We start from the raw sequence: 17377 nt of genomic DNA on the forward strand, positions 1-17377 counted from the left end.
TCTCGGGAGTTGATAGGCTTGAATTGATAAACAGCAGAGCTGCTGGCAAAACGCACGAAAGTGCTGTTTGAATGAATGCTTACGAGCYTGCTGGTGCCCACCATCGCTCAGTCAGACTGTATCAAATCATAGACTTAATTATAACATAATAACACACAGAAATACGAGCCTTTAGGTCATTAATATGGTCGAATCTGGAAACTATCATCTCGAAAACAAAACATTTATTCTTTCAGTGAAATACGGAACCGTTCTGTATTTCATCGAACGGGTGGCATCCATAAGTCTAAATATTCCTGTTACATTGTACAACCTTCAATGTTATGTCATAATTACGTAAAATCTTGGCAAATTAGTTCGCAATGAGCCAGGCGGCCAAAACTGTTGCATATACCCTGACTCTGCGTGCAATGAACGCAAGAGAAGTGACACAATTTCACCTGGTTAATATTGCCTGCTAACCTAGATTTCTTTTATCTAAATATGCAGGTTTAAAAATATATACTTCTGTGTATTGATTTTAAGAAAGGCATTGATGTTTATGGTTAGGTACACGTTGGAGCAACGACAGTCCTTTTTCGCGAATGCGCACCGCATCGATTATATGCAACGCAGGATATGCTAGATAATCTAGTAATATCATCAACCATGTGTTGTTATAACTAGTGATTATGATTGATTGTTTTTTATAAGATAAGTTTAATGCTAGCTAGCAACAATGCTAGCTAGCAACTTACCTTGGCTTCTTACTGCATTCGCGTAACAGGCGGGCTCCTCGTGAGGCAGGTGGTTAGAGCGTTGGACTAGTTAACCGTAAGGTTGCAAGACTGAATCCCTGAGCTGACAAGGTAAAAATCTGTTGTTCTGCCCCTGAACAAGGCAGTTAACCTACCGTTCCTAGGCCGTCATTGAAAATAGAATGTGTTCTTAACTGACTTGCCAAGTTAAATAAAGGTGTTTTAAAAAAAAAAAAACTGCAAAAACGGCGTCCAAAATTTAACGATTTCCGATTGTTATGAAAACTTGAAATCGGCCCCAATTAATCGGCCATTCTGATTAATCGGTCGACCTCTAGTAGATACTGTCGCTGTCCCCATACTCTGACAGACAGACTTATCCACTCCTCAGTGACACACAAGGTACCTGGGTCAAGTGACTTCCTTAATTTTGCACTTGTACTGCAACTCAATAAATTGCTTTGTTTCAAATTATTGTGTTTTGCTTTTGGTTTTGGTTTTGGTTTTGGTTTTGGTTTTGTTTCCTGTTGATATATTGTGTTTGTATAGTGTAATGTTTATTGATGTGTTCATGCAGGGCTCATCTGCAAAATAAACTGTGATCTCTGCATGACTAAAAGTAAAGCGCAGCTGAAGTGTTTGAAAGCATTTGACTTTGTGTTTTGACCCACGTCCTGTTCTCAAGGTGATCTTAAAGTTGATCTTATCTTCTGTACTCTTAGTGTGGAGGAGCTGTACCCTGGCCGGCCATATGGCGCACTGGACTCTGGCTTCAACAGCGTGGACAGTGGAGACAAGAGATGGTCAGGCAACGAGGTGAGAATGCACACACACACACACACACACAAGATGGTCAGGCAACTAGGTAAGACACACACACAAGATGGTCAGGCAACTAGGTAAGACACACACAAGAAATGTCAGGCAAACTAGGTAAGACACACACACACCAGAGGAAGAATGTCAGCAACTATGTAAGACACAACACACAAGATGGTCAGGCAACTAGGTAAGGCCACAGCACACACACACAAGATGGTCAGCAACAAGGTAAGACACAACACACTACAAGATGGTCAGCAACTAGGTAAGACACACCCACAAGATGGTAAGGCAACTAGGTAAGAGCACACAACACACACACTACACAGATGGTCAGGCAACTAGGTAAGCACACACACACACAACATGGTCAGCAACTAGGTAAGGCACACACACACACACACAAGATGGTCAGGCAACTAGGTAAGACACACACACCTCAACACACAAAAGATGGTCAGCGCAACTAGGTAAGACACACACAAGAATGTCAGGCAACTACGGTAAGACACCACACACCACACACACAGAAGATGGTCAGGCAAACTATAAGACACACACACAAGATGTCAGGCAACTAGGTAAGACAGACACACACACAAGAGAAATCAGGCAACAACGGTAAGACACAAACATACAAGAGGCAGGGCAACTAGTAAGACACACACAAGATGTAGGCAACACACACACCACCCACAATGGTCAGGCAACTAGGTAAGACACACACACACACAACATGGTCAGGCAACTAGGTAAGCGCACACACACACACACACAAGATGGTCAGGCAACTAGGTAAGACACACCACACCACACACACAAGATGGTCAGGCAAACTAGGTAAGACACACACACTCACACACACAAGATGATCAGGCAACTAAGTAGAACACACACAAGAATGTCAGGCAACTAGGTAAGACACACACACAACCACACAGAAGATGGTCAGCACACTATGTAAGACACACACACAAGATGGTCAGGCAACTAGGTAAGGCACAGACACACACACACAAGATGGGCAGGCAACAAGGTAAGACACAAACATACAAGATGGTCAGGCAACTAGGTAAGACACACACAAGATGTAACGGCAACTAGCGTAGAAGACACACACACACAAGATGTCAGCAACTAGAAGACACAAACATACAAGATGGTAAGACAAACACACACACTCACACGATGGTCAGCAACTAGTAAGCACACACACCACACAACCCTCAGGCAACTAGGTAAGGCACACACACACAAGATGGTCAGGCAACTAGGTAAGACACAACATACAAGGTGGTAAGACACACACACAGATGGTCAGGCAACTAGGTTAAGACACATACACACACACAAGATGGTCAGGCAACTAGTAAGAACACACACACACAGATGGTAGACACACCACTCAAGATGGTCAGGTGCAACTACGGTAAAGACACACACACACCACACACAGAAGATGGTCAGGCAACTATGTAAGACATACACACAAGATGGTCCAGGCAACTAAAGCACACACCACACACACACACAAGATCGGTTCAGGAAACTAGGAAGCACACACACACAAAATCGGTCAGGACAACTATCGTAAGACACCACACGACGGTCAGGCAATAGGTAAGGCACACACCACACAAGATTGTAAGACACCACATCAAGATGGTCAGGCAAACTAGGTAAGCACACACACACACACACACAAGATGGTCAGGGCAACAAGGTAAAGACCACAAACATACAAGATGGTCAGGCAACTAGGTAAGAACACACACACACACACACACACAAATGGTCAGGCAACTAGGTAAGACACACACACACACACCACACAAGATGGGCCAGGCAACTAGGTAAGACACACACACACACACAAGATGGTCAGGCAACTAGGAAACACACACACACACACCACACACCAAGATGGCAGGCAACACTAGTAAGACACACACACCACACACACACACACACACACACACACACACACACATGGTCAGGCAAACTAGGGTAAGACACCACACACACATAGGTCAGGCAACTAGGTAAGACACACACACACACACATGTCAGGGCAACTAGGTAAGACCACACACACACGAATGGTCAGCAACTAGGTAAGACCACACACACCACACACAAGATTCAGGCAACTAGGTAAGGCACACACACACACAAGATGGTCAGGCAACTAGGTAAGACCACACCCACAAGATGGTCAGGCAACTAAGGTAAGGCACACACACACGGTTAGGCACTTGGGTAAGATTAGAAAAGTAACTCTGGGTCCTCCTAGTAATTTTTGGTTGGTACACACACACACACAAGATGTCAGGCAACTAGGTAAGGCACACACACACACGATGGTCAGGCAACTAGGTAAGGCACACACACACACACACAAGATGGTCAGGCAACTAGTAAGGACACACACACACACACACAAGATGTCAGGCAACTAGGTACGAACACACCACACACACACAAGATGGTCAGGCAACTAGGTAAGAAACACACACACACACCCAAGATGGTCAGGCAACCAGGTAAGGCACACACACACACACACAAGATGGTCAGGGCAACTAAGGTAAGACACCGACAACACACACACACAGATGGTCAGGCAAACTAGGTAAGACACACCCACAAGATGGTCAGGCAACTAGGTAAGGCACACACACACGGTTAGGCACTTGGGTAAGATTAGAAGTAACTCTGGGTCCTCCTAGTAATTTTTGGGTTGTGTAACTTGGTAAAAAAAATCTTTAATAATTTCTATTAGATGTTCAATGTTTATAAATGTTTATAAAATGTATGGTTTCACCATATTAAAACGAGAGTTCAGTTCACGTAACGGGGTTGACCTTAAAGTGGAACTGACAGCATTTTAGTCACATGAAATCTTATTAAAATCTGTTAAAATTACACCCCCATGTAGAATGAAAAAAATAGCATTCTTTTTTTGGGACATGCAAGCGCTTAGATATGGTCATTTTAAAATGTTCATTAATTCTTAGAATGTTTGGGAATTACATATACCAAGGCATTTGTGAAAATTCTATAGCAATATAGAGTGGGAAAGCGGCCATGCGTTTGAACAATTAATAGACACTGCAGTAAATATGGACCGGAGTCAACGCAGACCGGTGCGCCATAGCCAATCAGAGCTGCAGTAGGCCTTTATGCAAATAAGCCATTTGCCATACAGGCCTGCGTGTTTACAGACAGTAGCAACAGCGCAACTTTAGATCATTAGAATGCATTCGCCAAAAGCCACAAAATACACCTGAATGGATTTCTGCAAATACCAGGGGAGTCCTCTTACATTTGGCAACTTTACAGTCCTTTTGAACAAACAACCATGAAAAGGTAGGCTCTCTCTCTCTGTCAATTATGTACGTCAACAACAATAAGATTAACAACTAATGCTAGCCAGATCAAGATGAGCTAAAATCTAACAAAGGAACATTAGATAAACCCTCTCAAAATGTTTCAGCTAGTTGGCCGTCAAAATGTCACTGAGCTGCTGCTTTCAAGGAGCGGGACTCTAACCCGGAAGCTTATAAGAAATCCCGCTATGCCCTCCGACGAACCATCAAACAGGCAAAGCGTCAACACAGGACTAAGATCGAATCATACTACACCGGCTCCGACGCTCGTCGGATGTGGAAGGGCTTGAAAACTATTAGGGAAGCACAGCCGAGAGTTGCACAGTGACACGAGTCTACCAGACGAGCTAAATAACTTCTATGTTCGCTTCAAGGCAAGTAACACTGAAACATCCCTGAGAGCATCAGCTGTTCCGTACGACTGTGTGATCATGCTCTCCGTAGCTGATGTAAGACCTTGACAGGTCAACATTCACAAGGCTGCTGGGCCAGACGGATTACCAGGACGTGTACTCTGAGCATGCGCTGACCAACTGGCAAGTGTCTTCACTGACATTTTCAACCTCTCCCTGTCCGAGTCTGTAATACCAACATGTTTCAAGCAGACCACCATAGTCCCTGTGCCCGAGAACAGGAAGGTAACCTGCCTAAATGACTACCGACCCGTAGCACTCACACCTGTAGCCGTGAAATGCTTTGAAAGGCTGGTCATGGCTCACATCAACACCATTATCCCAGAAACCCTAGACCCACTCCAATTTGAATACCGCCCCAACAGATCCACAGATGATGCAATCTCTATTGCACTCCACACTGCCCTTTCCCTCCTCAACACCATAATGCCCTCAAAGCTCATCACTAAGCTAATGTAACAGTTTAACTTTAGTCCATCCCCTCGCCCCGACCCGGGCGCGAACCAGGGACCCTCTGCACACATCAACAACAGTCACCCACGAAGCATCGTTACCCATCGCTCCACAAAAGCCGCGGCCCTTGCAGAGCAAGGGGAACCACTACTTCAAGGTCTCAGAGCAAGTGACGTCACCGATTGAAAGGCTATTAGCGCGCACCACCGCTAACTAGCTAGCCATTTCACATCCGTTACACTAAGGACCCTGGGAGTAAACACCTCCCTCTGCAACTGGATCCAAGACTTCCTGATGGGCTGCCCCCAGGTGGTAAAAGTAGGTAACAACACATCCGCCATGCTGATCCTCAACACATGGGGCCCCTCAGGGGTGCGTGCTCAGGCCCCTTCTGTAATCCCTGTCAACCCATGACTGCACAGCCAGGCACGACTCTAACACCATCATTAAGTTTGCTGATGACAACGATGAGACAGCCTATAGGGAGGAGGTCAGAGACCTGACTGTGTGGTGCCAGGACAACAACCTCTCCCTCAACGTGATCAAGAGAAAGGAGATGATTGTGGACTACAGGAAAAGGAGGACCGAGCACGTCCCCATTCTCATCGACGGGGCTGTAGTGGAGCAGCTTCAAGTTCCTTGGCGTCCACATCACCAACAAACTAACATGGTCCAAGCACACCAAGACAGTCGTGAAGAGGGCACGACAAAACTCATTCCCCCTCAGGAGACTGAAAATATTTGCCATGGGTCCTCAGATCTTCAAAAGGTTTACAGCTGCACCATCGAGAGCATCCTAACAAGTTGCATCACTGCCTGGTATGGCAGCTGCCCGGCCTCCGACTGCAAGGCACTACAGAGGGTGGTGCGTACGCCCCAGTACATCACTGGGGCCAAGCTTCCTGCCATCCAGGATCTCTATACCAGGCGTTGTCAGGAAGGCCCAACAAATCCAAAGACTCCAGCCACCCTAGTCATAGACTGTTCTCTCTGCTTCCGCACGGCAAGAGGTACCGTGAGCCAAGTCTAGGTCCAAAAGGCTTCTTAACAGCTTCTACCCCCAAGCCATAAGACTCCTGAACAGCTAATCAAATGGCTCCCCCCCGCTGCTGCTACTCTCTGTTATTATCTATGCTTAGCCACTTTAACTCTACCTACATGTACATAACTACCGCAATTACCTCTCCACAGGTGCCCCCGAACATTGACACATTGACTCTGTACCGGTACCCCCTGTATATAGCCCCGCTATTGTTATTTACTGCTGCTCTTTAATTTTTTGCTATTCTTATCTTGCTTTTTTGGGGGGTATTTTATTAAAACTGCATTGTTGGTTAAGGGCTGTAAGTAAGCATTTCACTGTAAGGTCTACACCTGTTGTATTTGGCCCATGTGACAAATACAATTTGAACTGCTTTGAAAATAAGGAACAGAAACAAATTAATCACTAATCACATTAAATAAATTGTAATCTTTAGAAATGACTGTCAAAGTAAAGACATCTACAATGGTGATTATCTTTACTGCTTGCACTAAGTAAAGCCTGTGTGTATATTTGCTGACTCAAAATTACCATGTTACCACTGCAACACTTAACAAAGAGCTAGAGTCAGTTTTAGAATGGGTGGCAACGAATAAACTAGTACTAAGCTTTATATTTGGGACACACTATTGACTTAACCCGAAACCTCAATTAAATCTGGCAATGAATAACATGGAAATTGAGCAGACAACTGCTTGGTGTAACCCTGGATTGCAAACTGTCATGGTCAAAACATATTGATGCAATGGTAGCTAAGATGGGGAGAAGTCTGTCCGTAATAAAGCGTTGCTCTTCTTTCTTGACATTGCTATCAACAAAATAAGTCCTACAGGCCCTAATTTTGTCACCTGGACCAGTCATATGGTCAAGTGCTACAAAGAGGGACATAGGCAAATTTACAGTTGGCCCAGAACAGAGCAACATGTCTGACCCTTAAATGTACACAGAAAATGAACATCAATGATGTGCATGCCAGGCTCTCCTGGCTCAAAGTAGGGAAGATATTGACTGCATCACTACATGTCTTTGTTAGAGGTATTGACAGAGGTTAGAGGTTGAACACACCCAGCTGTCTATTCAAACGACTAGCACACAGCTCAGACACCCATGCATACTAGACATGCCTCAAGCTGTCCCTTCACAGTCCCCAAGTCTAGAACAGACTCCAGGAAACGTACAGTACTACACAGAGCCATGACTACATGGAACTCTTTTCCATATCAAGTTTTACATGTAGTTACACTGCTGAAGGTTCTAGTGCGCCCCAAATGACAGACCGACTGAGTWCCAAGAGGTCAAAACCATTACATTTTAAGACAGGGGTGTCTCCAAAGCTATGTTGTCGATAATTGTCAAAGATGCATTACAAGCTCAAAACATTTAACAAAGATGACAACTGTGGTTATATACATGATCCAAAATTCCATAATCATCACAGCCCTACACCACACACGTGCACATGTCAGTTATCATGAATGGAAACAAAGAGCAATTACATTTACATTTACATTTAAGTCATTTAGCAGACGCTCTTATCCAGAGCGACTTACAAATTGGTGCATTCACCTTATGAAATCCAGTGGAACAACCACTTTACAATAGTGCATCTAACTCTTTTAAGGGGGAGGTGGTTAGGAGGATTACTTTATCCTAGGTATTCCTTAAAGAGGTGGGGTTTCAGGTGTCTCCGGAAGGTGGTGATTGACTCGCTGACCTGGCGTCGTGAGGGAGTTTGTTCCACCATTGGGGGCCAGAGCAGCGAACAGTTTTGACTGGGCTGAGCGGAACTGTACTTCCTCAGAGGTAGGGAGGCGAGCAGGCCAGAGGTGGATGAACGCAGTGCCCTTGTTTGGGTGTAAGGCCTGATCAGAGCCTGAAGGTACGGAGTGCCGTTCCCCTCACAGCTCCCGTAGGCAAGCACCATGGTCTTGTAGCGGATGCGAGCTTCAACTGGAAGCCAGTGGAGAGAGCGGAGGAGCGCGGGTGACGTGAGAGAACTTGGAAGTGAACACCAGACGGCTGCGGCGTTCTGATGAGTTGTAGGGTTTAATGGCACAGGCAGAGCCCAGCCAACAGCGAGTTCAATAATCCAGACGGGAGATGACAAGTGGCCTGGATTAGACCTGCCGCCGCTTCCTGTGTGAGGCAGGGTCGTACTCTGCAATGTATGGAGCATGAACCTACAGAACGGGTCACCGCCTTGATGTGAGTTGAGAACGACAGGTGTTGTCCAGGATCACGCCAAGTTCTTAGCGCTCTGGAGGAGACACAATGGAGTTGTCAACCGTGATGGCGAGATCATGAACGGCAGTCCTTCCCGGGAGGAAGAGCAGCTCCGTCTTGCCGAGTTCAGCTTGAGGTGGTGATCCTCACCACACTGATATGTCTGCCAGACATCCAGAGATGCGATCCCACCTGGTATCAGAGGGGGAAAGGAGAAGATAATTGTGTGTCGTCTGCATAGCAAATAGGAGAGGCCATGTGAGGATATGACAAGACCAAGTGACTTGGTGTATAGCGAGAATAGGAGAGGGGCCTAGAACAGAGCCCTGGGGGACACCAGTGGTGAGAGCACGTGCGTGCGAGACAGATTCTCGCACGCCACCTGTTAAGGGCGACCTGTCAGGTAGGACGCAATCCAAGCGTGGGCCGCGCCGGAGATGCCCAGCTCGGAGAGGTGGAGAGGAGGATCTATGGTTCACAGTATCGAAGGCAGCGATAGTCTAGAAGGATGAGAGCAGAGGAGAGAGAGGTTAGCGTTTAGCAGTGCGGAAGCGCCTCCGTGACACAGAGAAGAGCAGTCTCAGTTGAATGACTAGTCTTGAAACCTGACTGATTTGGATCAAGAAGGTCATTCTGAGAGAGATAGCAGGAGAGTTGGCCAAGGACGGCACGTTCAAGAGTTTTGGAGAGAAAAGAAAGAAGGGATACTGGTCTGTAGTTGTTGACATCACAAAGGTTCTATGTTTGCAAGGTAGTGTAATATTTCACAGTTATGTTGAAGCTAATCTCTCCATTCATGTGTTTATTCCTCTCCCATCCATTTTCTCTTTCATTCCTTGTGTACCTACAGCCCACGGATGAGTTGTCGGACCTGCCACTGCGTGTGGCAGAGATCACCAAAGAACAGAGACAGCGGCGTGAGAGGGAGGAGCACAGGGCGTCTGGCTCCCATCCTGTGACCAACGGCACATGTGAGAATCAAGGCATGTCTGTCTGTGTGTGAACTGTACTGTAGTGTATTTCCAGTATTATTCTACGGTTTTCTAGCTTGGGAACCAGTCTGTTGGTTTAGCATTTCACTCCCTGCCACTCCTTGTCATGCCAGACTGTTTGGGATATGACACAGAGTACAAGGAGTGGAATGGTAGCACAATGGGCCTGGATTTCAGTCTGATTATATTATACATCTGTGGAAATATACACTGAACAAAAATATAAATGCAACATGCCATGTTTCATGAGCAAAAATAAAAGATCCCAGAAATGTTCCATATGCACAAAAAGCTTATTTCACTCCAATTTTGTGCACAAATTAGTTTAAATCCCTTTTCGTGAGCATTTCCCCTTTGTCAAGATAATCCTTCCACCTGACAGGTGTGGCATATCAAGCAGCTGATTAAATACCATTACACAGGTGCACCTTGTGCTGGGGACATTAAAAGGCCATTCTAAAATGTGCAGTTTGTCACACAAAACATTGCCACAGATGTCAAGTTTTGAGGGAGCGTGCAATTCGCATGCTGACTGCAGGAATGTCCTCCAGAGCTGTTGCCAGATAATTTAATGTGCATTTCTCTACCATACGCCGCCTCCAACGTCGTTTTAGAGAAATTGGCAGTACATCCAACCGGCCTCACAACCTCAGTCCCCGTGTAACCATGCCAGCCCAGGACCTCCACATCCGGCATCTTCACCTGAGACAAGCCACCCGGACAGCTGATGAAACTGTGGGTTTGCAGAAGCAAAGAATTTCTGCATAAACTGTCAGAAACCGTCTCAGGCAAGCTCATCTACGTGCTCGTCATCCTCACCATGGTCTTGACATGACTGCAGTTCGGCGTCGTAACTGACTTCAGTGGGGAAATCATCTTTGATGGCCACTGGCACGCTGGAGAAGTGTGTTCTTCACGGATTTTCCATGGCCTGCATACTCACCAAACATGTCACCCATTGAGCATATTTCGATCCTCTGGGTCGATGTGTACCACAGCGTGTTCCATACTCAGCAACTTTGCACATCATTGAAGAGGAGTGGGACAACATTCCACAGGCCACAATCAACAGCTTGATCAACTCTATGCGAAGGAGATGTCGCGCTGCATGAGTCAAATGGTGGTCACACCAGATACTGACTGGTTTTCTGATCCACGCCCCTACCTTTCTCTTTTGAAGTTATCTGTGACCAACAGATGCATATCTGTATTCCCAGTCGTGAAATCCATAGATTAGAGCCTCTTGATTTTATTTTAACTGATTAATTTCCTTATGAACTGTAAATCTTTGAAGTTGTTGCATTCATATTTTTGTTCAGTGTATATTCTACATCTTTGGTCGTCTTTACTTTGAACCTGGTGGTAATCTGTCTTTCTGTTTTATCTGTCTGTAGTAGAGGGAGAGCTGGAGCAGATAGACTTTATAGACAGTTGTACGGGAGAGGAGGAAGAGGAGGGTAGGAGAGGAGAAGTAGCAGAAACCATCAGCCTCAGCTCCCAGTTCATGGCATACATCGAGCGCCGCATCACTGGAGAGGTGAGTGTGTGTGTGATATAAAATAGAATATATGCCATTCAGCAGACTCTTTCATCCAATGGGACTTACATTTTTTACAAGCGCCGTACTCCGCCTACTGGACCATCTGTGTGTGTGTTCATGAGTGCGCTTGTGTGTGACTGGCCCAGTGTGTACAGGACTGTATGTAGAAGGCTGCGGGCCTGTTAATCACGACAGAACAGTATGCCATGTTTAATTCGACGGAAACGGCCTCCTGAGTGGCGCACCAGTCAAAGGCACTGCATCGTAGTGTTGTGGCGTCACTACAGCCTGAGGTTCGATGACCGGGAGTCCTATAGGGCGGTGCACAATTGGCCCAGTGTCGTCCGGGTTAGGGGAGGTTTTGGTGGGTGGGCTTTACTTGGCCCATTGCGCTCTAGCATCTCCTTGTGGCGGGCCAGGTGCCTGCAAGCTGACTTCGGTCGTCAGTTGAACAGTGTTTCCTCCAACAGATTGATGCAGCTGGCTTATGGGTTAAGCGAGCGGGTGTTAAGAGGCGGGTCATGTTTCGGAGGACTCATGACTCGACCTTCTCCTTTCCCGAGCCCGTTGGCGTTGTAGCGATGAGACAAGATCACAATTATACATCATGAAATTGGGGAGGGAAAAAATATTATAATTCAACCGAAACTACTGTTCTGAATGACCAGTTGAAGAACCTGATTATGGTGACCAGGAAGCGATAGTGTATGGTGTGCTGCGTGAGTTTTGCAATTTGTATTGATCAGGCCACACTCCCCAAACAGGACTAAACGTACCTCCAAAAGGCTGTTGAAGAATGGTGCGCACTGTTTTAGGGAAACGTGTCATTCAGGGCAAATCTTCACACAACATAGTTAACATTGAACCGAACTGAACGCACTCCGTGTGTGAGTGCGCGTTTGTGGCGTGTGGGGTATGAGCGAGATCGTGGCTGGTGTATTGATGACTGTCTCTTTGTAGAGCTCTCCAGTCAAGTCCAACTCCTCCAGAGACTCAAGGACAGACGACCCGAGGCGACACAATTCTCTGCAGAACAGGTAGGAAGACGCGTGTACACACACACCCTACCTTTCTTGTAAGTTGACCTATAGCAGTGATGTATAACACTCTCACACAAACACATGAGCCCATCTCTATGGCAGATTCTCAGCCTGTGTTACTGTCGTGTCTCTGTTTGGTTTTTAACAAAACAAATTGACTTACCAAATGACTGTGCCCAACAGACCATACAATCTCCAGTCTAAATAAAGATCCCTAATCTAATCTGTATTTAGTTAGATCACACATTTAACCCCCTCCCTTCCTCCATCTGTCTCCCACCCACCCCCCTCCCTCAGGACTGCACATGATCCAGCCTCTTCTGCCTCTCATAATCAGGTAACCCAAGTGTGTCTAAATGCTGTGTACAGCTTCCAATACTGATTATTACTGCGTAATTACTTCCATGTTTTTAAACTTGATGTATTGAGTCTAAATGTTGATACCGCCTCTTTTCAACTCCGCTCTTCTCTTCCTCGTTCCGCCTCCTCTCCCTCCGTTTCCCCGTATCTTCCTTCCTTCATCTTTCTCCTCTCTTGGTTTCTCTCCTCTCGCTTTGTTTCCTTCCCCTTCCTCTCTCTCCCCCCTCCATCTCTGTGTTCAGAGAGGGGCTGGGGTTGGTGCGGGTCCGAGCGGGGCGCCGGGTGGGGGCGTGGAGCGTGTGCGGAGGATGGCCCAGTTGGCCGCCCTGCGGTACGAGGAGGAAAGGCAGAAGTCACGCTCAGTGCAGCGGGATGCCGTCATGACCTACGTCAAGGTTCCTCCGACTACTATTCATTTTTATTGTTGATTTATGTCTTGCTCTTGTATCACTGTTAGTGGTGGATTTAGTGGGGGAACGTTATTGGAGTTTACACTGATGCTGTGTATGTCTACAGTAGCCTTATGTTTAAAAATGTTAAAGTAAAAGATAAATAAGAATGGCCTCAAATGAATGACATTCTCTAGCGCTTTTTCTAAGTAGACATTTTGGATACTTTTGGAGAGCATTGTGTATGACTGAGACTGGTCTCTCGGTCTCTACAGCACAAAGTGTCTCAAAGTCCTACCAAGCTGAGTCCCACGGAGAACGAGGTGAGTCCACACACTGCGCTCTCTCTCTCTGACCTCTTTGCTCTGTGTTCTCTCACTCTAAAGGTCTCGCCATGCTGAGTTAATGTATGTGTTGGCATGAAAGGTTCTAGATATAACAACAAAAAGCATAAGTTTGAATAAAAATTCACAGGGGCTCTCCGTAAACATGACCACGCATTTTCTTCAGCAGTCACGTCCGGTGTTCATTCCCCCCATGTCATCCCCCTTTCAATTGTCCTCCATTAATCCTCCACCTCACCCCACATACATACACACACACACACACACACACACACACACACACATATCCCTCTCTTTTGCTCCTATTGTGGTCACGTGCCTTCCTTCACACTCCCTCCCCTTCAGTTATACCATCACTGATTCTTGAGGGTAAAGACGAAACATCTACGACCCCAGCAATGTATTGTCGTTTAACAATATTTTATATAAGACGTCTTTTTTTGTGCCTACTTTAAAATTTGCAGAGCTCTAGACTGCAACCATTTAGTCGCATTTTGCGACCCTTTAACTTCGCTGTGCGAGTAAAATGTTTTATTGGTCGCACATTCTACCTGGTCACCTCAATCAAAACGTCCTATTTATGGGCGGATAAACGGTATTAAAGACATCTAAACTCGGAGGGAAATACGGTGTGCTGGCTAACAAATGTACAGGATAAATACATTATAAACAGTGACATGGAAAGCAACACTCATCAACACTCACCAAAGGAACCACTGTAAGTAATGTACAAACAGCCAGGCGCCCCGATAACTTTCAAATCAACTGGGAACTCTGAAATCTCTGATTTCCGACTTGAGTGCGTTCAAAACATCTGGGAACTGGGCGAAATCGCTTTGAACGGTCATTCAACTCGTAATTCCAATTCAGAAACTCTGGCATCTTTCTAGACTTTCCGAACGTAAATTCACTGACGTCATGATTTGAACTCGTTTTTTGAAAAGCACCGTTAGTTCTTTACAGTAACTGAACTTGCCCGTGCATGCAGGAGGGCAGACTTTAGTGTAAATACTCTACAGGGAACAATTTGGTGGTGGAGTAAATTAAATTGTATAAAGAAATTTACAGTAGCATGGATAAATTCATATGTAACAGACATGTTATTCATTACACAATTTACTACAGTAGACTGCATAAAATAGATGAAGGATAAACAACATGTAAAGTAGGCTTCATAAGCAGGTCAAATCCTTCCGTCATAAAAAGCATATTCAAATCCGTAGTAGGCACTCTATTCCTCTTCCCCAAGTGACATCTTGCCCACAGGGTAACTTGCCGATAGGCAGTCAATCTGTAATGACTGAAACATGCATATTGATTATTAAGTTGCCTAGTTAAATAAAATAAAAGTGCGCCCTTATTGTAAGAAATTCATGAGGTCCTTACAATAGAATGCTTATGATTGTAAAAGTAATCAGAAGTATGGTAATAAGAAAATAGCTAATTATAGATGGGATGGATTCAAGGTAGCCTACAAATAACAGACATTGAAAATGGATTGTGTCACAATCAATTTTTTTTTTACAATGACAGGAGCGGCAGTGGTTAGAGCGTTGGACTAGTAACCGAAAGGTTGCAAGTTCGAATCCCCGAGCTGACAAGGTACAAATCTGTTGTTCTGCCCCTGAACAAGGCAGTTAACCCACTGTTGCTAGGTCGTCATTGAAAATAAGAATTTGTTCTTAACTGACTTGCCTAGTTAAATAAAGGTTAAAAAAATATATATATGTAAAATACAGTAACCAGCAATCAACTATCTTGTGGGCGACACAAGTTATTTAGCTGGCTTGCTTTCCTAGCAAACAAACGCACTGCCTCTGAGTAGGTTTTGACGTTTATGACATCCACGTTCACCCAATCGATACACATCAAAATGATCAAACCGTGCAGTGCCAATGCGGGAAAATCTGTGATTTAGCTAGCTACTTCCTTACTAGCCAACTAGCTCTTCTAAAATGTAAACAATGCGTAGTAACGGTACGGTACCTGCTGTCTATAGGGCGCTCCAAACCTTCTGCCCGTACATCCTTCAGGCATAGCATGGCCACCTCCAAAAGGTCTCGCTCTTCACAGAGCATGGTGAATAGCCTGTGATTAACATTACAAGGTTGTTGTCCTGGTCCACCACCGATGCTTCTTTGCAACAGATCTACTCTGACAGTGGGCATGGCGGCGACCTACATTTTACAAGTACTTACGAGGTGTTTGGCAAAAGTCTAATATTTTGCTTTTCTGGCATTTTAAAAGTTTCCTTTAGCTGTATATCGTTAAATACATACAGTGTATTCGGAAAGTATTCAGACCCCTTCCATTTTCCCACCACTTTTTGTTATATTACAGCCTTATTCTAAAATTGATGAGGAAATGTTTGAATTCAATCAATCTACACACACTACCCCTTAATGACAAAGCGAAAACGGGTTTTTAGAAATGTTTGCAAATGTATAAAAAAATGTTTTTGACATTACCTTAATTACATAAGTATTCATACACTTTGCTATAAGATTAGAAATTGAGCTCCGGTGTATCCTGTTTCCATTGATAATCCTTGAGTTGTTAATTGGAATCCACCTGTGGTAAATTCAATTGATTAGATATGATTTGGAAAGGCACACACCTGTCTATATAAGGTCCCACAGTTGACAGTGCATGTCAGAGCAAAAACCAAGTCATAAGGTCGAAGGAATTGTCCGTAGATCTCTGAGACAGGATTGTGTCGAGGCACAAGGGTACCAAAAAAGGATCCCAAAAAATGTCTGCAGCATTGAAGGTCCCCAAGAACACTGTGGCCTCAGTCATTCTTTAGGAAGAGTCTTGATGGTTCAAAACTTCTTCCATTAGAGTTGGCCATACTGAGCAATCGGGGGAGAAAGGCCTTGGTCAGGGAGGTGATCAAAAACCCGATGTTGACTCTGACAGAGATTCAGAGTTCCTCTGTGGAGATGGTTGTCCTCCTGGAAGGTTCTCCCATCTCTGCAGCACTCCACCAATCAAGCCTTTATGGTAGAGTGGCCAGACAGAAGCCACTCGTCCATAGAATGGATACAAATGCAAGGCAAACTTTAATGCTGCCATCTTGACTCCCATACACAAGTATATAACTATTGCTATTAAGTGGCAAATATTTATTGGAGTGTACCATTGTACTTGAGGCATACTAATGAGGCAGCAACGGCATTTTTGACATGACCGGACAGGTAACAAAATGAACAACAGCTAACTTATCGATCAAAATAAGGTTATTTTTGGTCAAGATTGGCTAAAAGTATACCTGTCTCATAGTTTGTGTTAGACACTGATCTAATATGACTTACTTAAATTCTATCCAAATAAAGAAATTAAAGTCCACTCTGTCCTCATCCATCCAACACCAACAAAAGGCACAAAAATGGTACAATCTAGCCAAAATACTTTTTGGATGTTATTTTGAGAGAGAGAGACATGCAGGTCATATTATACCATTAGAAAAAAATCTTTAATTAAGTTTCACCCTTTTATTAATCGTTGCTCAAAATTAACCCAATAATTCAGACACATGGAACATGTATCATCCACAATGGGGCAAAACATAATTCAACTAATGAGCTAAATAACATTTAAAAAACTGCAAAATAATTGGGAATAAAATCGGAT

General features: G+C 44.8%; 1 protein-coding gene across 10 annotated transcripts in view; it reads left to right on the plus strand.

The window, feature by feature from the left end:
- lrch3 (leucine-rich repeats and calponin homology (CH) domain containing 3) overlaps nt 1-17377 on the plus strand; it is an 80691-nt gene that overhangs the window by 40737 nt on the left and 22577 nt on the right. For 8 of the 10 annotated variants that reach the window (XM_070433946.1, XM_024014442.3, XM_070433947.1 and 5 more), the window contains exons 7-13: nt 1460-1553; nt 9930-10062; nt 11466-11608; nt 12572-12648; nt 12949-12988; nt 13254-13406; nt 13676-13723. In XM_070433946.1, coding sequence (XP_070290047.1) covers nt 1460-1553; nt 9930-10062; nt 11466-11608; nt 12572-12648; nt 12949-12988; nt 13254-13406; nt 13676-13723 — 688 coding nt within the window. The remainder of the gene's footprint in view (nt 1-1459; nt 1554-9929; nt 10063-11465; nt 11609-12571; nt 12649-12948; nt 12989-13253; nt 13407-13675; nt 13724-17377) is intronic. The other 2 variants (XM_070433945.1, XM_070433950.1) reach the window with 1 other exon arrangement.

The sequence above is a fragment of the Salvelinus sp. IW2-2015 genome, linkage group LG22 (genome assembly GCF_002910315.2).
Source record: "Salvelinus sp. IW2-2015 linkage group LG22, ASM291031v2, whole genome shotgun sequence".
NCBI lineage: Eukaryota > Metazoa > Chordata > Actinopteri > Salmoniformes > Salmonidae > Salvelinus > Salvelinus sp. IW2-2015.